The 25,472-nt window shown below is 31.0% G+C and overlaps 1 protein-coding gene across 1 annotated transcript in view; it reads right to left on the bottom strand.

Annotated features, from left to right (window-relative positions):
• Nucleotides 1–1,708: 1,708 nt before the first annotated feature.
• Nucleotides 1,709–25,472, bottom strand: part of LOC136985326 (protein stum homolog) — a 67,166-nt gene continuing 43,402 nt past the window's right edge. The window contains exons 2-3 of the mRNA XM_067282592.1: nucleotides 18,510–18,683; nucleotides 1,709–2,940 (exon numbers count right to left, since the gene is read on the bottom strand). Coding sequence (XP_067138693.1) covers nucleotides 2,897–2,940; nucleotides 18,510–18,683 — 218 coding nt within the window. The 3' untranslated portion in view covers nucleotides 1,709–2,896. The remainder of the gene's footprint in view (nucleotides 2,941–18,509; nucleotides 18,684–25,472) is intronic.

Here is a 25,472-nt window from a genome sequence, read left to right as displayed (position 1 = left end):
TAAACTTCTTTTGTTGATTATAAAATTGATTTTCCTTATTATTTCATTTTCTAATGAAATTTAACTGTACACAATCAAGTATAAAATAATAATTTCAAGGTAATTGTGAATTTAAATCTATACTTCTTCATACTTTTACAAGTAAATAAAATTATTCTTTCTATTAATGAGTGATGTTGCCTATTTAATTATGTAGAAAGAATGTAGTTATTTTTTCGCTATCAAAATCGGTTTTACTCGGGATTCGGACCACGATTCGGTTTCGTAACCGGTTTTGTAGTTTTCGGCTTTTTCACAACTTTAGAGTTCAATTTAACAATTATCCAAGTGCATAAGAGATCTTTCCCACATTGCACTCGTATACACTGTATACTTAATGGCACAGAACATTAATTCCACTGTGAAGTTTGCAGAAAAGTAAATTAACTCATTAAAAAGAAAGACGCGTGTAAATCAAGCAGTGGCTCCGGACAAATACGTAAATTTTCCAAACATAAGAACACAAGATGCAAATTAAAAATACCAATTTGACAAATTAACTGGAGACACGCGATGCCAACCTCCACATAAAAGAGTTAACAACGGTCTGTGATTTGGCAGAGCACAGTGACATGCCTGAATATTACTGTGAAATAATTAAACTTTATGGAGAAAATACACAAAATGCACGAGAAAGGGCACTTAGATTCCATTAAGGTCTTGGTGAGTGCAGCGCTTTCTAGCTGCACCAAGACCTTATGTATACGACCACTTTGACATATGCTGCTTGATGCAAATCCGTAGCGTAGTTGAGGATCCAGATCCGGGTCGCCCTTGTCGAAGTTTTGGTATACTTCCATACATATCAACTATACGGGCATACGCGAAGCAGCGAGGCAATGAGGACTGTAGTAGTCACAAATACATTAAATTTTAGATTGCCACGATACGCATCGATTCAACTGCTATCTGAAACGTGCAGTGAATAATGCGCAGAGATTTGACAGGTGAAATACGACGTTAAATTTAAGCCAGGAAAAACCGAACCTGCTCGAGCACATTTTATGGACTGACAAATTTTCCCGGAATAGAGTAACTGCCATAATATTTATCACGCGGCACTGCAAGCTTTACAATATGCACGTTATTCTAAATCGTTTTAAAGTGATTTCTTACCGTTATCTTTTTGCTCGAGAGAGATGAGAAAATTTATCTATTGCTTTGGTTTACAGATGTTCCTATTTTGAATGAATTAATTTATTTTGCTCTAAACATTGCGGTGTAACTAATGCACCACACGCATATACTCGTGCAATTCTGGAAAGATATTTTTTGCACCCGGATAAATGTTAAAGTGAATACTCTGTATAGTTTACAGCGTGGTCGGACCTTACCTCCCCAGGATCGAGTAAAAAATTCCACAAATTATAATTGTAAAAGTAATTGAGATATGGAACCTTACACCCTCAGCATGGAACGCTTTGTCTGTCTTTTTGTATTGATGCAATATTGTATTCTATAATCTACTTATGAGAAAAATCCCAAAATTATCTGTCTCCAAACTTTACTCTTCCCGGAAAATTTTCTGCGGACGCCCATGGTTTATATGTACATTATCTTAACACTTTATCGCACCACATTAATCGAGAGTATAATTTAATAGCCATTGCTAATAAGTATGCAATTATCGTTCTTTTTATACGTACCATTACTGGAATACAAAAGTCACTAATGATTAGGAAGCATAATTTATTAAATTAAAATCTATTGACACAATGCTTGCAAAAATATTATCACTGTAGATAAATTTGGGAATTGTGTTTGATTATATTTCTGTTCAAATCACAACAGCACATTAAGCAATCAGCGACACAACATTTTTTCAATTTTCTTAAGGTATGAGTGTTAGATGCACGTATACAATATGAAAGCTTTTAGTTTTTGTCCAAGCTTTTATTTTATCGAATATAGAACATAAAATGGAAAAACAAAAAAATTATTTTACAATATCGTGACATACTTAAATATCATATTATAAACAGACCGTGATGTTCCTTTCATGATAACACATTGTACAATAAAAGGTGGTTGTAGAAAATTTCAAGATCCATCGGAAATGTCGCTCACTATAAATTATACTAAAGCATTTACTATATAATGCCCGATTTAAATTAATGTATTTGGGAAGGCTTCTAAATTATTAGACTCGCAATTTAGCGCTATTTGGGGTTATACGTCGCCTTTGATGTAGTTCTAAAGTGAGGTATATTTCCGATAATCCGCAGAATAAAACACAAATTACATTATGACATAAATCAAATAAACCAAAGACATTCGAACGAATAATTTACAAAAAAGTCATGTTATTAAAATAGTGAAATGACAACAAATAATTTTTACAATGGAGGAATCGAGGCGCGAATTATATTATGAAAGACCGATACGAATTCGGAGCATTTAAAACAGAAAATAAAGTGATATTCTCATGAGGATACGACGAAAGGTTGTACGATTCGATTCTCGTCCTTCCGATGATCTATAGGTTTCACACTGGGCCCATTTTTGTCAGTTACACATCTATTCAAACAATTTCATTTTTCGACACCGGATGGCGTCACTGCATCTTTGGGTAAAGATCTCTGGTAATTAAATTGCTCGAAGATTTACGAATGAAAAATATAAATAAGTCGAACGATGGCATTTTTAATCGAAGAAAAAGATGTAATCTATTTATTTGGGAATTCGCCACTTTTCGACGGCGAGAAAATTCGAGGTTGGTCGGCGTGACGAGACAATAGGCATTATTTGTGGTGGATATGGGTGATACTTGGTGGTTAAATCAGTAGCCTGGACGCCAAGTTCTCGGTGATATCTTTTCTTGTAAAAATTCGCAAATGGACACATTCCTAGTAAAGTCTCAAACCTGAGCGGCAACTATACACTCTTGAAGGTCCTTCGATGCTGTAATAATAAACAAAATGAATTATTTTTAAAACTTTAAAAATAAATCGACGAAATCTGCATAAAATTTTTGTTTTAATGTTTCGTAATTTCGGAACTTTTTGATAGCAATATTTAATAAACGATGAAATGAAGATTTGAAAATACCACACACATTTAGAGTATAGCACGATTTAATTGTGTAATCTGCATTTCCTTGCAAACCGAAGATTTATAGCAGAATCACATTTTTATCCTAAACAAACTATAAAAGTATTGACACGGTTTCGCATATTTATATGAAGCCGGTCAAACTTCTTTCCAAGTTACATTGGCAACTCGATAGTAACTTATATGTCAGAATAAGCTTAAATCCAGTTTGGAAAGTGTAGCTACTACAGTATACAATATAAAAACTGGCTTCTATTGTGCCAACGAGATTATTTCTGTTCCGAACACGCTCAAAATATCGACAGATTGAATGCTTACAGTCGCCAAAACTAAAAAATATCTACCTGTGTCTACATATTTTTATAACAATAGATTAATATGATTACATATATTTATTTATTTAACTAAGTTCTTTCAATATTTAAGATTTTTTTATGAAGACTACCAAAATATAAAATTTTAAAACAATACTTTTGTGTAGATTTTAAAACTGTCTAATTTATGTAATTATATATATATTAAATAATTAAAATTAATAAAATGATTTTTAATTAATATAAATATAATAAACTATTGACTAGAAGTATTAATGAAATTTAGATAGGAATGTTTTGAATTCATAGAAAAGAACCAGGATTGTTATTTTATTAATGTATGAATTAATATCGATGAAATAATTTCGTATATTGAATTTATGAAATTTTTTTATCAAAATTATCCGTAATAATACTCAATTTTACTATTTTCTATTTTTCACTCTTACTATCAAAAGAATATGAACTTTAATGCTAGCATAACATCAAACTGCAGCTACTACATTATATATTTCCTAAGTTTTAATAAAGATAGATTTGTAATAAATCAGTATAAATTTTATTATATTAAATGCTCTTATCGCATTGTTTTAATACATTTTTTTTTTCAAATTAACTTTAGTCTAAAAAAAATTTCAGAACAGAAATAAATTAATTTTTAAATTCTGATTAAAGTTAAATCATTTTAAATGTGAAATCACCAATCTCGTAGCAATTTCGAGTCGAATTTTTTATTCGACTCGAAATTGAGAAGGAAAAATTAGAAGAAAACGGTCTTGGGCAGAAGACGAACTAAGAAATTTCAAGAATACGTATACCTATAATTTACTTCAAGCTACCTACTATCGATATCTGATGTAGACTATATATTCACATCGGCTAATATTACATTATCAATGATTATCTGATGTTTTATTATAACATTTACATTACATTTTGTAGCTATCAAACAGAGAATTTAACAGTAGCGAACACTTCAAAATAAAATGTTTTTTACTTGTCATATATTTATAAAAAATATAATCATATGAATCACATAGATTTGATGTAGCCTAAATATTCGTTGTAACTCAATAAACTTGTTTTTTCTGGTTTTTTTTAGGAGAAAGTCTAGGATACTTTACCTAATACACAAAACATAGGATAAAAAATCCAGCAACGAGTTGCTTAACTTTCCCGACAACATTTAAAACTGTGTGCGGCGTTATCTGTTGTGATATTTTATTTAAAAACTTTTTATATCATTAATTATTAGAAAATAGCAAAAGACTTAATTTTTAGAGTAGGGAAGAGTTTTATAAAAAAATTGTAAATGCTAATAACAAATAAAATCTTCATTAAGTCCGACCTCACACGAGATATGACACACGACCCTCAATATCGCCCCATTCCTCGACCTTTAATTAAAATTTAGTAGCATCAATCCCGTAATATACAAACCTCCCTGCAAAATTTCATAAATTTTCGACAAAAAGCACGGGAGTCTTTAGCTTCAATGTGGGTGAACAAAATCGTGCCCCCTACACACACACACGCACACGCACACACACACACTCTAACATTCATACATACAGAAAAAAAGAAAAAAACCCCAAATTTTTTGCATTTCTCGACGGTTGAAGGTCCCGAGTCCGAAAATATAACAATCTTGAGGGGTCATTGGCCATCGCAATACTTTTCCTCTGTTATATATAACAGAACCAGTAAAAAATTAAATAAATTGTTTATTCACATCTTAAACATTACGAAGTATTCTTACAGATTAAGATATGATGATAATTTTCAAGTTACCCTTATTCGATATCGGAAAATAAGGTAATAAGAGATTATAAAATGTAACAGACAATCGATCAAGAAACAATAGTAATTACTCGTTAATAAATTTATTTTAATATAAATACAGAATTTAAATTAAGTAATTATTATTTTATTTATTAAACTAAAACTTTTTTCTTTTAGAGAGTAACCTTTATATTACCTAACTTTAAATTCCTCTTCCATAGTACAGTAGACCTATATACTAATACGTATGAAGATTTTGTTTTTCCAATGTGCATTTTTGTAAAATTTTGAAACCATAATAATGTATAATTATAAATTGATCGGTGTGTAAGTTGAAATTAATCAATTATTCTTATACACTTAATAACTTTAGTAGATTTTACCATCGTATCAAATTATTATAATGAGAGAGTACATCTCCGAGAATAGAGATAGGATGAATCAAATCCCAGAATATTTCTGATCTCATAGTCTGTTAACTACTTGTTTATAAATAATATCACTTAAAACAAATGTAATCATTTAGGAATGTTTCGGATTGATTTAATAGCTTTATTACTAATACGAATTATAATTCCAATTATTAATAATACTTACACTTTATTAATTATTGAAAATATTCAATGCTATGTACAGCACATTGTCCTATCCTGAATTTTTGAATTCCATAATCATGACGATGATCTATAAAAAGAAAGACCAGATGGCTCCAGAAAACTATAGACCTATAGCTTTGTTATCTACACTTAGAAAATGTTTTACCTTGATACTTGCAAAAAAATTTCAACATTGGATCAAAATCAACGAGTTAGAAGCAGAATTTCAATTTGCTTATACAAAAAATAAAGGCACCGAATTTGCGATATTTACCTTGCTAATGATTATTTAAATATATCTCGTAAAAAAACATAGAAAAGTGTATGCTGCCTTTATAGATATTACAAAGGCATTCGATTCAGTAATATGTACCATTTTTACAACAAAAACTTAAAAAGAGTGGTGCTAGTTCTCAATTTATAGGAACAATATCAATACTATTTCAAAATTATAAAATAAAGATTAAGCATGGTAAAAACATTCTTCCACCATTAACGCATTCACGTGGTATTCTTCAAGGAGATCCATTATCTCCACATTTATTTAACTTTTATTTGAAAGATATAGATAATCTTTTTTCTGAAGTAAACGATGGTATAGTTATAGGCAATAAAGCATTTCATTATATTCTCTTTGCTGATGACTTGGTTGTGGTAGCACCGACAAAAATTTCTCTCCAAAGGAAAATCAATCAATTAAATTCGCATTTTAAGTCTAAATATTTAGCAGTTAATCCAAGTAAAACTAAAATAATTATTTTTCGGAACAACAGTAAAATATCTGTTAACGAAACAAAAATTTATCATGAAAATATCTTGCTACAAACTGTCAATGAGATAAATTACCTAGGAATTAACTTTGACTGGAATTTAACATTTGAATCGCACATTTCTAAACTCAACAATAAAGTCAAACAAGCAATCGATAATCTTTTGTTTTTATGCAGCAGATTGAAAACTTCTGACTTAAGAATACACATGAAACTCTACAATTCGATTATTAATCCTATGATATTTTACGCCAGTCCCATTTGGAGCTTGGATTATTTCTCCAAATTAGAATTATTTCATATTTACTATCTACGCAGATTATTTCAGTTAGAACGGACAATACCCGGATATGCACTACGTCATGAAACCAATCGTATATGGTCCTTCCCGTTTATATTAAAACGAATCATTAAATTTTATTACAGACTCAAATTCAATAGTGATAACAATTTGATTGCTCTATATCATGAAAACATCAAGCAAAGTAAACTTCAAAAAAATAAACATCTATGGCATAACAAATTAAAAACTATCTTCAACTCTTTTGGAGTATCAGAACTACTATTTCAAGATAACATTCAAGATTGGAAAACAGGTTACTCACTACTTTTGAACTCAGCTATGGCACAATCCATAAACAAAGATCAGCTCTCCCTATATAGCAGTAAATATCATCCGTGGTACTTAGATATATTTAAAATACCATCAGTTCAATCATATATGTTGTATTCGGTAAATTTGAATGTAAAACGCCTTATAGCACAACTTCGTTTAAATAAATATTCGCTGTGTGTTAACAACACTTATATAAGCTTATCAACAAAATGTTTCTTATGTAACTCCGACGATTTAACACCTTATCATTTAATATTAAAATGTACAAAATTAAACGATATTCGTGAACACTATGACATAGCTCGAACTTATAAATGCAACTCGCTAATGGAATTGTTAAAAAACTTCAACAAAATGAGTAAAAAAGACTTATATAAAATTTATAACTATTTTAGTAAAATAATCGACATTTATAAAAACAAAACACACTAACACTAATGAAGTATTAAAATATGCTATTATTAATGAAATAGAACAATAAAATTGTAAGATTCAAATTAAAATGTTTGGAATGTATTTGCGGAAAAATAGGTGTAAATTAATAAAATCAAAAAGTATTGTAAAGTAAAAAACAAGTAAACAATGTAAATGTAACCCCCTTGTAATAGGGAAGAAATTCCCAATGGACAATAAATGATGATGATGATGATGATGATGATGATGATACTTACACTTTATTTACTAATTATATAAATTTAATTATTATAATTACATATCTTAGTTAAATAAATTTCAATATTAAAATACTTAGTTTTAGTCTATTAGTCTATTGTGACTATACTGTCATTTATTAATAGGACTTATTATACTGATTTAACTTGCGGATGAAATTAGAGAGATTGAATCAGTCTCTTGGTTTAAAAGAATAAACTTTTATTTGCCAGGTGCAAATATCAATAAAAGTTTATTCTCTTGATTCAATCTCTCTAATTTCATCCGCAAGTTAAATCAGTATAATAAGTCCTATTAATAGATGACAGTATAGTCACAATAGACTAATACTAATAAAATAACATTTAAAAGACTACGAAGCATTAATTAATTAAAATACTTATGTTTAAAAGTTAGTTTATGTCTTCCTAATTTCTAATTGTATCGTAGATACTAAAATTCGACTCTTTCTTTCGGGACTCTTTTCATGGTAAGCTAAATTGATAATAGTAGTGAATAGAGTCGAAATTGTAATAATTACATTCAAAACAATTCTGTTCATTTAGGTTAATTAATACAAATATTTATTTACTGATGTTGAATAAAAATAGCTCCTCTCAATATTGCACATAAAATAAATTATATATATATATAGTTTTTGTCAGGTTTTTATCATTTATGAGTGATTTTTGTAGTACTTTTTCGAATAATTTCCTGTATGTGTTTTATTACAATAGATGGATTATCTTCAATTGTTACGATCAATAAATCAATGAAATATAGGTTTCTTCTTTCAAGTTTCATTATGTCTTCTCTACTTACATCTTTCGAATCTCCTAAATCAATTTTTTGTTACACTAATAAACATTCAACTTTGATTATTATCTATTAAAAAAAATATTGTTAATAAAATTATATGATATTGATCATCTATATATATATAAAAACGAATGTATGTTTGTCTGTGTGTGTGTCTGTGTGTCTGTCCTTCATGCATTACCACACTATTTATCCGATTGCCATGAAACTTTGGGAAGTTGTTTAATACACTCCCGCGAGGGTTTGTGGCATATGTGAAGATCACTATTTCCCCCCTTTCAAAAATATATTTATATATGGATTAAGGCTTTCATGTCCAACAGATGGCGCTAACTTCTGACAACCTAAGTTGGCTTTTCTGTGAGGCATTATGCTTTTCTGTTAGAATGGACTAAAGCAGATCATTTTCTATCTATCTATATAAATAAAATATAACGTTTGTTTGTTCCTACCGATTCCTTTTGAATTTTGACACAACGTTGCATTCGAATACGCAAGTGTTTGTATATAATATACACGTCTAAATTCCCCCTACTGGGGGGAGATGGACGGGATTAAGGCTTACCGTGAAGAACTCGGCTTCTATTATACTATTTTACATGCGGTTTTTTGCGTTTTTTATTGCATTTTAATAGGTTACGTCAACAGAATATACACTAAAAAGGGATTTTTCGATATTTCCTTGCGACGGAGAGGGACAGGATTAAGGCTTACTGTGAAGAACTCCGACTTTTATTATACTATTTTGCATGCGGTTTTTTGCGTTTTTAATTGCGTTTTAATAGGTTACGTCAACAGAATATACACTAAAAAGGGATTTTTCGATATTCCTCAGCGGGGAAAGGGACAGGATTAAGGCTTACTGTGAAGAACTCGGCTTCTATTTATAGTATTTTAGATGCGGTTTTTTGCGTTTTTAATTGCGTTTTAATAGGTTACGTCAACAGAATATACACTAAAAAGGGATTTTTCGATAATCCCTTGCGGGGGAGAGGGACAGGATTAAGGCTTACTGTGAAGAACTCGGCTTCTATTTATAGTATTTTAGATGCGGTTTTTTGCGTTTTTATTGCGTTTTAATAGGTTACGTCAACAGAATATACACTAAAAAGGGATTTTTCGATATTTCCCTGCGGGGGAGAGGGACAGGATTAAGGCTTACCGCGAAAAACTCGACTTTTATTATACTATTTTAGATGCGTGTTTGATTGCGTTTTAATAGGGTATGTCAAGAGAATGTACACTAAGAAGAGATTTTTTGAAATTCCCCTAACGGGGGAGGCGTTATACATTTATAATAGATACATTTTGAGCCACAGCAACGCGTGGCCGGGTCTGCTAGTAGTAAATAAAAATCATTGTACTCGTATATGAATTTAATTAATTGTCGGAACGTAGTGACGACTAATACTTGACTTCGTGCATTCCTTGTCAACAAAATAACTCTGGAATGAGTTGTCCGATCTTGATGAAATTTTCTAGGACGACTCATCATCACTCAAGGATGAACTGATTAAAATTTCAACTTTCAAAAATGATCCGTTTTTGTAGAACTGGAGATAGGGGTTTTTCTTCAGTATGGATCATTTTTGAGAGTTGAAATTTTAATCAGTTCATCCTTGAGTGATGATGAGTCGTCCTAAAAAATTTCATCAAGATCGGACAACTCATTCTAGAGTTATAATGTTGATAAGGAATGCGTGAAGTCAAGTGTTAGTCGCTTTCTGCACGCACGTGTAGAAGCGTCATCTAGTGGTCGGAAAATATGACAAGCATTAAAACAGTAATTTTGAAAGGTAAATGTTATCGCTAACTAGATACACAACGAATATAAAGAATATTTATACAATAATAAGTTTAAAAATGATTGGTGCAAGAATGCTTTGCATGATCGAGAGAAGTTTGAGGGAGATAAACCCCGAGAAAGATGAGTCGTTTGGTGGTTTCTTTATATATTTGTTTGGTGATTTTCGTCAGCTTTCTCCTGTTAAAGATACTCCTCTCTACTCGAGTGTTTTTTACAATGTAATGTCCCAACACGGTAGGGACCCTGTTGGGACATTACATTACATTTGCATATGATTCTTTTGAGAAGTTCATTGAACTTAGTAATTCTCATAGACAAAATAGCGCAGATAGTTCCTTCACAGATGTCTTACAACATCTAGCTTCGGGTGATTTCTCTGATACAGATCTGAACATTCTGACGACAATAAATCGAGCCTATTTATCCAGAGATGAACTTGATCAGTTCCAAACGGCAGTAGAGCTATATCCAACAAACGAGCAAGTTAAACAAAGCAACGAAGACTACTTGCAGTCAACTGGTGCCCTCTTGCTTATATAGCATCTGAAAACACTCCAGATATTCGCCTTCGTCCAAAGATGACTCAGCTCTTGGTCTCTCCAAGTATTTGTATCTCTCAGTTAATGCCAGAATCATGCTGAGAGTCAACTTATGGGTGCAAAGAGGCCTCGTCAATGGATTCCTAGGAACTATACAGTGGCGTAGCGTAGTGGGGGCGGCAGGGGCGGCCCGCTTCGGGCGGCACTTTTAGGGGCGGCAAAATTTCACAATAAATAATAATATCTTGTAAAAATTTGAACCTGTAGAATACACAATAATGATGATTGTTCTTGCCGAAAAGTTCTTTAGAATTACTGTATATTTTACCCTTTTAAATTGAGATACCTAAATAAAGGGCGGCGAAATTTTCTTCCGCCGGGCGGCTGACAGCCACGCTACGCCACTGGAACTATACGCTACATTATATATGCTCTTAATGCTCGCCCTCCATCTCTACCTCTGTTTATTTTAGTGGAATTCGATAGCTATCAGGGACCTTTCATCTATGGTAATCTGTTTCCAATAATCCCCATAATACGCTCTTCGAACGATGGCAGTATATTGCGATCTCGTAGACAGTTTTCCCTTATCTTAGCATACTCGATGACTATACATAAATCACAGGGATTAACTCTTCCAAAAGTCAAAATAGATATAAGGAAAAAGATACAGCTATCGGTCTTACCTATGTTACATTGAGTCGAGTGAAAAAAATAACTGACTCAGTATTTTTAAAGAGTTACAATAAAGATCGCTACGAGTCAATCTGTAAGTCCGAGGCCCGTAGTGATAGAATTTCATAAAACGTTGGCATAGCAATTAATTAATGGCTTATTCTGACCTTATATTTGTACCTTTAAATGATCCAATAGAAATCAAATATATTGTTGAGAACGAATGATTCTGTGTTTCTTTTTTCCCTCATAATCTACAAAACTAGTTAAGTAACTCTGCATCAACGTGTAGTCGGAACGAAGCTGCTCGCACCTTTATTTTCTAGATTATGGGGGAAAAAGAAACACAGAATCATTCGTTCTCAACAATATATTTGATTTCTATTGGATCATTTAAAGGTACAAATATAAGGGCAGAATAAGCCATTAATTAATTGCTATGCGAACGTCTCACGAAATTCTGGCTATCACTACGGGCCTTGGACTTACAGATTGACTCGTAGCGATCTTTATTGTAACTCTTTAAAAATACTGAGTCAGTTATTTTTTTCACTCGACTCAATGTAACACAGGTAAGACCGATAGCTGTCTCTTTTTCCCTATATCTATTTTGATTTTTGGAAGAGTTAATCCCTGTGATTTATCTATAGTCATCGAGTATGCTAAGGTAAGGGCTGTCTACGAGATCGCAATATACTGCCATCGTTCGAAGAGCGTATTATGGGGATTATTGGAAACAGATTACCATAGATGAAAGGTCCTTGATAGCTATCGAATTCCACTAAAATAAACAGAGGAAGAGCTGGAGGGCGAGTATTAGGAGCATATATAATGTAGCGTATCCTAGTGAACCATTGACGAGACCTCCTTCCACCCATAAGTTGACTCTCAGCATGATTCTGGTATTAACTGAGAGATACAAATACTTGGAGAGACCAAGAGCTGAGTCATCTTTGGACGAAGGCGAATATCTGGAGTGTTTTCAGATGCTATATAAGCAAGAGGGCACCAGTTGACTGCAAGTAGTCTTCGTTGCTTTGTTTAACTTGCTCGTTTGTTGGATATAGCTCTACTGCCGTTTGGAACTGATCAAGTTCATCTCTGGATAAATAGGCTCGATTTATTGTCGTCAGAATGTTCAGATCTGTATCAGAGAAATCACCCGAAGCTAGATGTTGTAAGACATCTGTGAAGGAACTATCTGCGCTATTTTGTCTATGAGAATTACTAAGTTCAATGAACTTCTCAAAAGAATCATATGCAAATGTAATGTAATGTCCCAACAGGGTCCCTACCGTGTTGGGACATTACATTGTAAAAAACACTCGAGTAGAGAGGAGTATCTTTAACAGGAGAAAGCTGACGAAAATCACCAAACAAATATATAAAGAAACCACCAAACGACTCATCTTTCTCGGGGTTTATCTCCCTCAAACTTCTCTCGATCATGCAAAGCATTCTTGCACCAATCATTTTTAAACTTATTATTGTATAAATATTCTTTATATTCGTTGTGTATCTAGTTAGCGATAACATTTACCTTTCAAAATTACTGTTTTAATGCTTGTCATATTTTCCGACCACTAGATGACGCTTCTACACGTGCGTGCAGAAAGCGACTAACACTTGACTTCACGCATTCCTTATCAACATTATAACTCTAGAATGAGTTGTCCGATCTTGATGAAATTTTTTAGGACGACTCATCATCACTCAAGGATGAACTGATTAAAATTTCAACTCTCAAAAATGATCCATACTGAAGAAAAACCCCCTATCTTCAGTTCTACAAAAACGGATCATTTTTGAGAGTTGAAATTTTCATCAGTTCATCCTTGAGTGATGATGAGTCGTCCTAGAAAATTTCATCAAGATCGGACAACTCATTCCAGAGTTATTTTGTTGACAAGGAATGCACGAAGTCAAGTATTAGTCGTCACTACGTTCCGACAATAAAGTGCGAGCAGCTTCGTTGCTACTACAGGCTGATGCAGCGATACTTAACTAGTTAAATTAGTGGCCTTTTTTAAAAAAATGGTCATAAACCTATTATGAGAAAAATAATTTTCATAAACGAAATTCTTTTACCATTATATTAAAATATTGTTTAATTGTGGTTTACAGTTGAAACCGTATCAAGTTTTCTTAGAAAAAAGCCATGGCAGTATTAAAACTGAGTTTATTCTTGAATATTTAACATTAAAATTAACGTTTTTATATATTCTTAAAGTAGATATCTACGTAAGTACTAATAATGTTGGAGCCAGTGAAGCAATAAGTAACAAAACATACAGTGTAAAATGAAATATAAATTTATATAAATAAGAATCAATGGGAATATGCCGAGTTAAATTCTTTCCATACTACGAGGGCTATTTTTTAAATAAGGTCCGTTTTTTAATAAGAAGAAAAATACTGTAAATATCGTTAAAATATATATTTTTTTCATATTCTACATACTTTTATCTACTTTTCTACATAATTTCCATTTTGTTTAAACATTTGTCATACCGCTCAACAATTTTTTGAATTCCGACTTGACAGGCGGCAGATTTCAAAGAAATCTGCCGCCTGTCAAGTCGGAATTCAAAAAATCGACCCAATCCACGACTACAGTTCACTTCTTCTTCGTCGTTGAAATGTTGACCATCAAGGAACTCCTTTAAGTATCGAAACAAGTGAAAATCACTGGGTGCAAGGTCTGGACTGTGTGGATGATCGTATCGAGTCAAAACGATAAAGCACTGCCCAATCTTTTTGTTTTGTGATCGTCAGAAAGCAGTCTTGGAACGCACCGAGAAAACAATTTTCGATAATTCAGTTTCTCCGAAACAATGGTATACAAAACTGATCTTGAAATCTGTGAAAATTCAATTGATAACGTTGAAATCGTGAATCGTCGGTTCTCTCGAATTTTGTTATCCACATCACGAATCAAATCTTCAGAAATCAGAGAAGGTCGGCCAGGGCGTGGCTCATCATGCACATTAACTCGCCCATCCTTGAACATTCTTACCCATTTTCGAACTTTACTGTCACTCATAGCATTATCACCGTAAACTTCACAAATCTGACGGTGAATTTCCGCTGCTGCCAAGTTTCTTGCATTCAAGAATCGAATAACAGATCGTATTTCACAGTCGGCGGGAGACTCAATTTTCTTAAACATTTTAAACTTCTACAGCTCAGCATACAGACAGACGATATGGCTGCAAATGGCGTCAAAACGCGCGCCAAGCTTGCTCGAAGCAGAAGCGCATGCATACTGCCGTGATTGCGCATTATTCTCACTTTCATTCACAAACGGACCTTATTTAAAAAATAGCCCTCGTAAATGAATTTAACATTTATGTAGAATATTAGCGATTACTTATCTCCGCTTCGATCGAGAGCATTTTATTTCATTCCAGACTCACGAATAATACTTAATATGCAACAGTTAATGTATTCTAGTATTCTAACATATAAATTTTCAATATAAAAATTTAGGATATAAATGTAAGAATGAAATTTTCATTCCTACATTTATATAGGTCTATATCCCGATGATCTTAGAAACAAATTCTAAAAAAAATAAATCAAAAGTAATTTAAATTATTAAATAAAATTAGGATATAATGTGTTTTGGATTGCGTGTTTCCCGACGTACTTGAAAACTAAGTTGAGTAAAGGAATAATGGCTATCTTCGAAATTATCTTTTTTTTTTTTTAATGAATAATAATAATATTTATAATAAGAAACTACAAATATACGTAGGCGTACAAATATAACTCATATTAATTTTATTAGTTTATTAATAAAATGTTTATTAACTTTTATTTGATTATTTTATTATTTATTAATTACTAGCTTGTGACACCTGGCGTTGCCCGGGTTTATAAAAGTACCCGTTGCAGTAATTGTTACATCCAGTGTTATTAATCGTAAATTTCAAAAATGTATGTGGTAAAATACATTTTAAGAATATTATTGGAATGCCTATAAACTACATGGGAAGTATGTCCTCGTCAATAGCGAGTCTATAAAAAAAATTATTAGAATTAAGAAAGTGCCACTTAGAAATGAAAAGAACCCGAGTTGTTAGAAGTGGAAAACCTAATACTTATATAATTTTCAGTGTAACACTTTCGACTGGATGCACGTGATCCAGTCGAAGTGAATGATATAGAGCGTCCACTTCGTGCTATATCATTGTCGCAGTAATTAAATGAATATAGTATATATATATATATATATATTTAAATTATATCATTTTTTTTATAAATTATATTTAATTTATTATTTTAAAAAATTTTGCCAATAGATGGTACATGTTAACTCAGCAAATCGGATGTAAATAGAAATTGATTGCTATACAGAAATTCTATCAATATTCTGGGGCGACATGTACGGCATTATGTAAGTTAAAAGTAAGTTAACGTAACTGCCAAGTTTCGTAGCAATTGGTTCAGCGGCCTAGGTGAGCATAGCGAACAAACAAACGAACATTTTCCTTTATATATATAGATTAATAAATAAGTTTTTATTTTTTATTGAATATAATAAAAAGTTGATCGTGAGCGTCATACTCAACATGATAATTATGTTGAATTAATTTGCAATAAATAACTACGAACCTCCTCATTTGCTTTTCTGTTATTATTACAGATTCACCACACATCTTTTTTCGATTTTTTATTCAATCAATACAAAATTTCCCAGAATACATTTCGGCCTGTTCAAAAGTCCTCCTCAGTAGGGGGATTTATATATACATTTATTGCAAATTAATTGATAATACAGAGCAGAAGCTTATTTTGAATTATGTTGAATATTATTATTGTTATTAATTGTTAAACGCTTTTATTTAACCTGCTTTGTATCAAACCCCCCAATCTCTCAACTCAAATTCATCCACATCTAATTAAGATAGAGGGCCAAAACTTTGAAGACTTGCCAAAGTCTGATGACAATGCATTTTAATGATGTTTTAGAGGGGTGGCCTCATTCCCGTCATTCTTCTCACCCTGAAACCCGATAAACATAACCAACAGTAGAATTTAATCATTAATATCAATTGGACATTGATATTTTAGAAGCGTACGTGTAGTCTACATTGTAGTAATATATGCTCAATCCCTACATCACCCATCCAATCCCGAAAAACACAAACAAAAATATAATTTAGTCAGTAATCCTATTTGTAAATAATTTCAGATTCCTGTGTTTAAGTGCATTGTAGTAATGTAAAAGTGTTTTTTCTTTTTAAATTTTATATATGTTAAAATTATTATAAAAAATTGGATGAACGCATTACAATGAAAGAATAACAAGAGCAATTCAACGTACTAATTTAAATTTTCACTGTTCGAATGCTTACTACAGCTATTTTTCAAAATAAACGGTTGTTTTATATTCTGTTTTCCAATGAATATTTATATGTCAATGTTAATTATAAAACAACGAGATAGATAATTGTGTAAAAAATAATTGGAAGATATTAACGACACAAAAACAGACGGAGAAACACAGACTAAATGTAAACAAATATCGATAAATTTTATATAATCATCCAAATAACTCAAATGTGGTTTCGTGTCATCATGTTCTTTACAGCATAAATGGCAAATTAAAAATTTGTCATTTATGCTGTAAATGCATTAGAACGGTTTTTTGCATTACAACGGTAAATGCATTACAACGGTGCTTAATGCTCTTAATGCTTACGCGTTAATATTAATTTTAGTTAAATGAGGAAGTTTTCTTTTTTACAAAGTATCGTCGTCATCTAAGATTTTTCGTTGATCTTGATCAGAAGTATCACCAACATTTTCGTATTTTTTATTTTTATCATAAAATTTTTCTTATAGATTAGAAAATAAAAAATATGTTATTAATCGAAAATTTGTTCTAGCGAATCGCGTTTGTCACTCAGTCGCATACTGAGTGATTTTTTTTAGAAGTTGTTCGAATACTGAGATACCGCCGTATTTTGTTTGTTATTTTTACGAATGATTACCTACCTACGGTTAAAAGAAATTTAATAGCATTCATCTAAAAATGTTTAAATAAACTTTACTAGAAACGAAGATTAATCTATAAAAACAAAACTCTGACAATCTTAACGGTCTGTCAGTGTTTTGTTTGAAAAAGTCTGAAAGCAACGACAACGATACCCGGTTAATAGCACAAGAAAGAAAAACTTGTACTATCAGTTTTTATTAAGTAAGTAAACCTAACGAAAGACACAAAACAAATAAAAAATTTCAATATTCTAAAATACGTTGACAAATTTCAGACGACACGTATGCTTATTTGAACAAAAGAAAATCGAATAACGGTGTTTACAGTTAAAAATTATGATATTTTGTACGGACGATTTCTCGAATTCTCGAACCGTGCCGGAAACCGTGTTGTACGAGGGATGTCCCCAATTTTCCAACCGTGTTAGAGCGAAGCCATGTTGTAGAAGTGTTGTATTATACGAGGGATACATGTATTTTAATGTAGCGAGTTCATTTTAATGCGTTTAATTAGTTCCATTATCATAATTGAAAAGCATATAATACCATTTCACCTCAAATGGAAATTGAGTATGACCCATTTCACCCCTATTTATTATATGAGTAGAAACAATTCTACTCTATATAAATTAATAATACTAACAAACTTCATAAGCATGTAAAGTGAACTTTTATTGTCGATGACTGAAGCAGAAAGCTATAAAGAGATTTATTTCCACATATTAGTACATAAAAGAAAAAAAAACACTAAGTATTAACATAATAAATTTAGTGGATAGAGAGAATTTAATAGAATCACAAATCTCTGCTTTAAAAATCATTGTTCAAATGATAAAAATATACTTACTGCTAATATTGACAAAAGTGATACCCCACATAATACTCCAAACCCATCCAATAACGACTGGAGCTGTTATGAGTTGTAATAGCCCTGCCAACAAGTTATATCCAAAAGCCTTCGCTCTGTTTGCATGTTCCGTTTTACATCCGCATAAGACGGTCACAGACGCAATTAACGTTCCTGAAAAAATTGATATATTTCATAGTTAATTTGACAAAAACTTGAGTTTTTTATCATATAGTGCAGAAATAAAATCATATGTTAAACATGAAAATATAAACATCATTAACACAAATATTTTTTTAAATATTTATTATACAGTATTATTTGATTTCAAATTTTCATCTCTGAAACATTTCTATGATCACAAAACTTTAATATTCTTTCTAATTATGTTTTTAGAAAAACTTGATTATTAGCGAAAGTTTTGGATTCAATTCGACTTTTTACAAACATTATTTTAAATATTCTACAAATATAAATTCCTATAGACATACAGTATTACAAACATAATTTAGTTGGAGATATTCTTGAAGATTCTCAAAAGTGGTGACTGTAAAAGTGTTTATTTTCTTCTCTCTGTCTTATATAGGCTTTAATATTTTCTTATATAGAGACAGATATGTAGTCACATTACAGATAATAGTATATTTACAAAAAATTGCATTTGTATAAATATAAAATTCTGTAAAATTTACATCTCCATTTTCCTGTTTTTAAATATGTGATATACAAATGTAATGCAGTGAAATCAAGTGAAGTTATAGACAACTTTAAGTCGTCTAAATATATATAAAAGAATAAACATCGAAAAATGTCATTAGTAGACAATGAAAATCAGAGTTTCATCTACGACACGTGATCTGTAGTCTGTCAATCATACAAGTCTAGCATTGCACGCCAACAAAACGGAAGTGTCACCACTCTTTCGCTTACAAGATTTAATCGAAGATTTCGGGTACTTACAGCACATTTTTATTTGAAAGTTGTCGTAATCTGCATACATTTTGAGAATAGTTATATATCTAATAAACACTTTCCTAATTACTTTCGTGTGTATAGACAAAAACGATTCGTATTCCGGACGATAATAATGGTGGCGCATCCGATTCCGTTACAGGTGCGGTTCTATTTTGCTCTCTAAAATTTACTTTCTTACTTTTTTAATTAAAAATTTTATATACCATAATTTTTTATCCCAAGAATCCTCCTCGCGTATAGCCATCAATGCAATTAATTTTAAATTATTCTTTGTTTTATTAACATAGGGCTGTTCATAAATTGCGTAACGCGGATATGGGTGGGTATATAGATAATTGCAAGGAGTAGGTGTTTACAAAATCGTTGCTTATGCTAGCATACGTATACCTAATCTCAGCCTTCGGGTAACGGAATAATTCGTTTTTGTTTTGGAAGAGTTGCTTCGCAAACTGTAATTTTTATGCCACTGCTTTCTTTAATTAACGAGCAATTATTTATTGTGACATCGTCACAATGTCGGGCCGCAATTTTTAATAATTTTTTTAATATAAAATACTGTATATGCTCTCCACCTGAAATTTGTATTGTCTTGCTTCTTTACATCATACTTTTTCCGTCAGCAATAGAGTCGTCCGGTCATCTAACTCCATTTCAGGGGAAAATATTTGAATTAAAATAACGTGATTTCCGGTTTATACCGGAAGTTCGTATATAGTTAATATAGGGCTTTCTACCAATGTTTGGTATCTACTTTAATCTATCTAACTCTGTTCTCAAGATTAAGAAGAGACAGACGAACGGACGGACAGACGACAATGGAAATTTATAGGTCTACAGTTTTTTCAAATTGCAGCCTAATGAAATAACGTGATATACTGTATGATACTCCATTCTGTGTATTATTCCTTAGTGCAGTTAAGGGAGTCGATCTAGGATATGCATTATGTAATTTCGAGGGTGAGTATGTGCGACACGTTATGAAGCGTTACGGGAGGGTTGGATGGTAGTTGAAAAGTATAAAAACAGTGTTACGTAATTTATGGACAATTGCATATAATGATTTCTAAAGATTCTTATAATTATTTAACTGTAAAGAAAACGAATAGGCATATATATAATCCAGACTACATCAAGTTTATCTTAGAGGTGTAATTGGCTGAACGCCTTCTACTTTAAAATATATACTGTATTGTTAATTAAACAATTAAAAATGATAATTTAGCATTTGAGGATGTTAAATATTTTATTAAAATAAGTAAATTTTTATTTAAAAACTGATTTGATATATTATAATAATATTAATAAAATAAAGTATCTACAATTTTGCTTTCCTCGAATGATCTAGTTTTTATCTTAATAAAAGTGAAAATTTGAAATTTTTACTATAAAATTGAACATTACTATTGTATTTTTAATTTTTAAAGACTGAAAAATAATAATATTATCATTTTCTAAAATTAAAATATGCTTAACAAATTAAAAAGAAAAAAAAATATAATATATTTTCATCTTAATTTGTTAATATTTAATTTGAAACGAAATTATTGGAAGCTTTCTAAACTTTTAATTACAGGGTGACAATAATTAACCCGTACAAAGTTTGTAGCAATGCTGCACCTGAACTTTTTTACTGTCACCAATTTACATAATATTGTTTAATTCTCCATGATTTCCTGCCCGTGTAGATATACTTTCGATGTAATAAGGGTTAGTTCTTTATTTTTTTAATGGTGTCGAACAAATGTTGTGCAATTTTGGAGCTATTCCGGCAAGGAAAGCATCAATGTGAAATTGTTCGTCTGCTCGGTGTTCCAAAAATGACAGTCTCAGATGCAGTTCGGCGATTCAAGGAGCTTGGCCACAATGGTGACCGTCCCGGACGTGGAAGAAAGCGCACTGTCAACACGTCTAGGAACCGCAAGATCATCACAAAGTGAGTTGACTGACATGCGAAGGTCTCCATGAGAAAAATTGCTCGTGAGATCAGAATCAATCGCAAATCGGTGCGGTTAATGGCGAAAAAGGAACTCGTACTCAAGCCCTACAAGTTCCAAAAGATTCAGCTCCTCACCGATGAAAACAAGTGCGTGAGACTCCAAAGATCCCGTTAACTCAAGCGTCGGGCCGCAGGTCGACAATGGGAGTGCATTCTCTTCACAGACGAGAAGCTTTTCTCCGTACAACCATCAAAACGACAGGAACTGGTCCGCGGGGGCTCCTGGACGCTCAGCCGTCATCGAACATCACAAAATCCAATGTCAGTCATGGTTTGGGGCGGAATTTGTGCGAGCGGCAAGACACCCCTTGTTTTCGTCGATCAAGAGGCCAAAATCAATCAAGATGTGTACCACCATGACATTCTCGAGGCTGTGGTACTTCTGTGGGCTCAGCAGCATTTTGGCAGTGCGAAATGGACGTTTCAGCAGGACTCGGCGCCGACACACAGGGCGAAGAAGACTCAGGAGTGTGCAAGGCTCATTTTCCCGATTTCATCTCGTCTGCGGAATGGCCACCGTACTCGCCGAATCTGAACCCAATGGACTACAGTGTGTGGTCCATTTTGGAGGCCAGGGTCTGTTCTAAGCGCCATGAAAGTTTGGAGTCGCTGAAGCAATCTTTGCGCTGAGAGTGAGACAAACTGTCTCCAGAAGAGCGCGGCCCATCGCTGAGAATTTCAAAACGCGTTTGGGGCTCTGCATCAAAGCAAAAGTAGGCCACTTTAAAACTGGCTGAATATCCGATTAATACGTAAAGTATTGTCACTGTTATATGCTGTTGTTTTGCTAATTTTCATTTCTTTAATAAATTTATGATACAAAAAACTTGTACGGGTTAATTATTGTCACCCTGTATAAATTTTCATTTCCCATGTAATTTGATGTTAACACATCAAAATTAGAAATAAATAATAAAATAATTAAAATTCAATTCAATTAAACAATAATAGAAATAAATTTTCAACTTCGATTTAAATCATTTGTAAAACACAACTAAATGACACAAATTTCTGATTTGATTTAATAATAAATTTTATTTTATTTTTTCATTTCTTATAAATTAAATAATTTCGTTTTTGTTTTTGTAAATTAGCATTCAATTCAATAAACGTAATCAGCTTATAAATTAAATTAATACACATTCTTTCCCAGAATAAGAATAAATAAATCCATTTTTAATAAATTTAAATTTTATGTTGTTTAAACATTTTAACTCTGTCTGGATCATTTTCAAAAGCAATGAAAATTAAATATAAAATTAAATAATAACAATTAATGGAAAAACATCACAAATTTTTGATAAATTCTCACGTTTTACGAACTTCATAAATTTTGTATTACAAATTTATAAAAGTTATTTAAAATTTACAATGATTTATGTAACCTTAATAAAAATAGACTATTAAATTACGTAATAAAATTATTCGGATTACATAATTTACAAAGTTTTTATCACATTTATTTAAAAAACAACTGGATTAAAATTTAATAAGGAACTATAATAAAGTAATACGATTATATAATTAATTTTTACGTTTACCATTTTATATTAAATATTCATTATACTAAAAATTTAACTGCGAATTAACAAGTATTGAAATCTAAATTTACAAGCATATTTTTTCTCCACTTTCATACTATATTCAACTGTTTCGGTTCCAGCTAAAAGTGTATGTAATTAGTCACAAACGTATAAACGTAGACTCGGTTTGCACTCGTATATAAATTTAGAAGTTACACTTTTAAAATTGTTTAACTGACAAATTTTGTAATTTTACAGATAATTTATTTTATTAAACAAAAGAATTGGTTGCTTTAAAAAATTCATTCCTTTAAAAAGTTTTTTTTTATTACAATTCTTAAAATTTTCAAATAACTCTATGACTAATATAATGTATAATAATGAATTCAGAAATTATTTTTGACTTCTATCCTGTATTTGATTGCGATTTCTAATTATATATATTGCATCATACAAAAATAAATTATGTATTTTTTTATTAATTAAGTACTAATTTTCTTGATGATAAATAAAATTTAAAAGATAATAACCATTAAAAATTTCAAAGCTTGTAAAAAATGTGACAATAGTAAATTGATTTAGTCTCTACCCTAATTAATGAAAGCCGTATGGGCCTCTCGCAATTACACTTTCATGATATAAATCCGATCCGAAATTGGATCAATTTGCATGGTTAAGGAATAGGAAAAGATGGCCGAGATAAAGCATGGAGATCCACACAGGATTCGAACTATATTCATCGCGACAGTAGCCTAATATGACCGCGCAGAGGAAGCCAGTATTTAAAATATTAAATATTCACTGGGATTAAAAAATATCTGGATTATAGTCGAGAAATGACATATATATATGATATATATATATATATATATATATGATATAATATGATATATATATATATATATTTGTAAATAACGTAAATTTAAAAAATAAATACAATAAAATAAAACCTTTATGTTAGAAATAAATTTGACTCAATCTAGATTATTTTCATTTCCTAATAAAATAATATTATAAATATTATTTTTATTAATTTTTACATTAAGCACTTTTATATTTAGTTTGTATTATTAAATGTTTTTATAAAAGTTTGTCAACTTATGAAAATGATTCGATATCTGTATCATTTTCTATAAAAAGGAATTGTATTCTAGCAAAATATTTGAGTTTACTACTAGAAAATTTTTATATCTGCACTAATGCTTATATAAACAATATGAGGATCGCTATTCTAGTTAAGTAAAGCTCGCCTCTAAGTTTAATGAAACTTATCAAAAGGTGAACTAGTTTTAAAAAGATTATAAATTGCCTATTATTTAAACCTATATGATGTAGTGATACGAACATTATTTATGTTTCGAATTAAGAAAATGTATAAAACGTAATAAATATACTAAAAATTTCAGGCTATGGTATTACTAAATCACATCTTCCGAACAACTTATCTCGATAAATTTTTTTTTATTCATTATACAAGTTTTGTATGAAAAAAAGGAATTATACCAATAAATTTTTCAAAATAGAAATTTGTTTTTGTAATTTTACAATAAATGAACTGAAAAAAAACAGGATTGGTTGCTTTCGTGTAAAACGGATAGATTGTAATTTTCTAGTTTTAAACGAGACGTGAATAGTTGGTTTTACTACGATATTGTTTCTGAAATTCAAATATTTAACGTAGAAAATACGATTTAAATTTATAAAGCTAAGTTTGTTTGATTGTTTGATTTAATTAGTTATTGCTCCAAAATGGGGATTTTGGGGCAATAACAGGATTAACCACAATATGGTAACAAATAAACGGTATTGGAAATATGTTTGTTATTACGTTGCCAAGGAGATAGAATTCCGTGTGAAATTGCAACACAGTGCTATATATCGGCGTTTTAATCTCCTAATTATCAGGTTAGTTTATGCTGAAATTGTGTTCATAACGAAAGAAGAGAGATTTGCAACGTAACATTTCACGTGCATATGAACAATTCCGTTTTCTGTGCGTGTGAATGAATCTGGTTATTTCTATTTTCCAAAAATAGTTATTCGATAGATTTATTATACTCCGTTGCAGTATTTAGAGAAAAGATTACAGAAAAAAAAATACACATTTCAAAAATAAGAGTCTTTGCAATTAATTCCCGAAAAGATTTCACGATTGACGATTAAAAGTTCACGAATTTGCCAACGATGTGTAATAACGAAAGAAAAATTTTCCCGATTTACTTAAAACTTTTTTCACAAAACACGTGAAGAACAGAGACGACGGATTTCACAAATTAAAGTAAACTTTTGAATAAATCTAAGACAAAGTATTTTTACGGTTTCGATAACATTATTTCTAATTTTATATCGATTGTTTCGTTTCCTTTGATATCGCATGTTTCTTTGATATACATTTTAATATTACGATGTATAAAAATATACAATGCGAATTCTTAACAAAGTAATATACCGTAATAAACTATGTTATGT

The sequence above is a fragment of the Centruroides vittatus genome, unplaced genomic scaffold, assembly GCF_030686945.1.
Source record: "Centruroides vittatus isolate TY-2023 unplaced genomic scaffold, ASM3068694v2 contig_958, whole genome shotgun sequence".
NCBI lineage: Eukaryota > Metazoa > Arthropoda > Arachnida > Scorpiones > Buthidae > Centruroides > Centruroides vittatus.
Note: the sequence above shows the minus strand (reverse complement) of the source record. Positions and strands in the feature narration are given on the sequence as shown.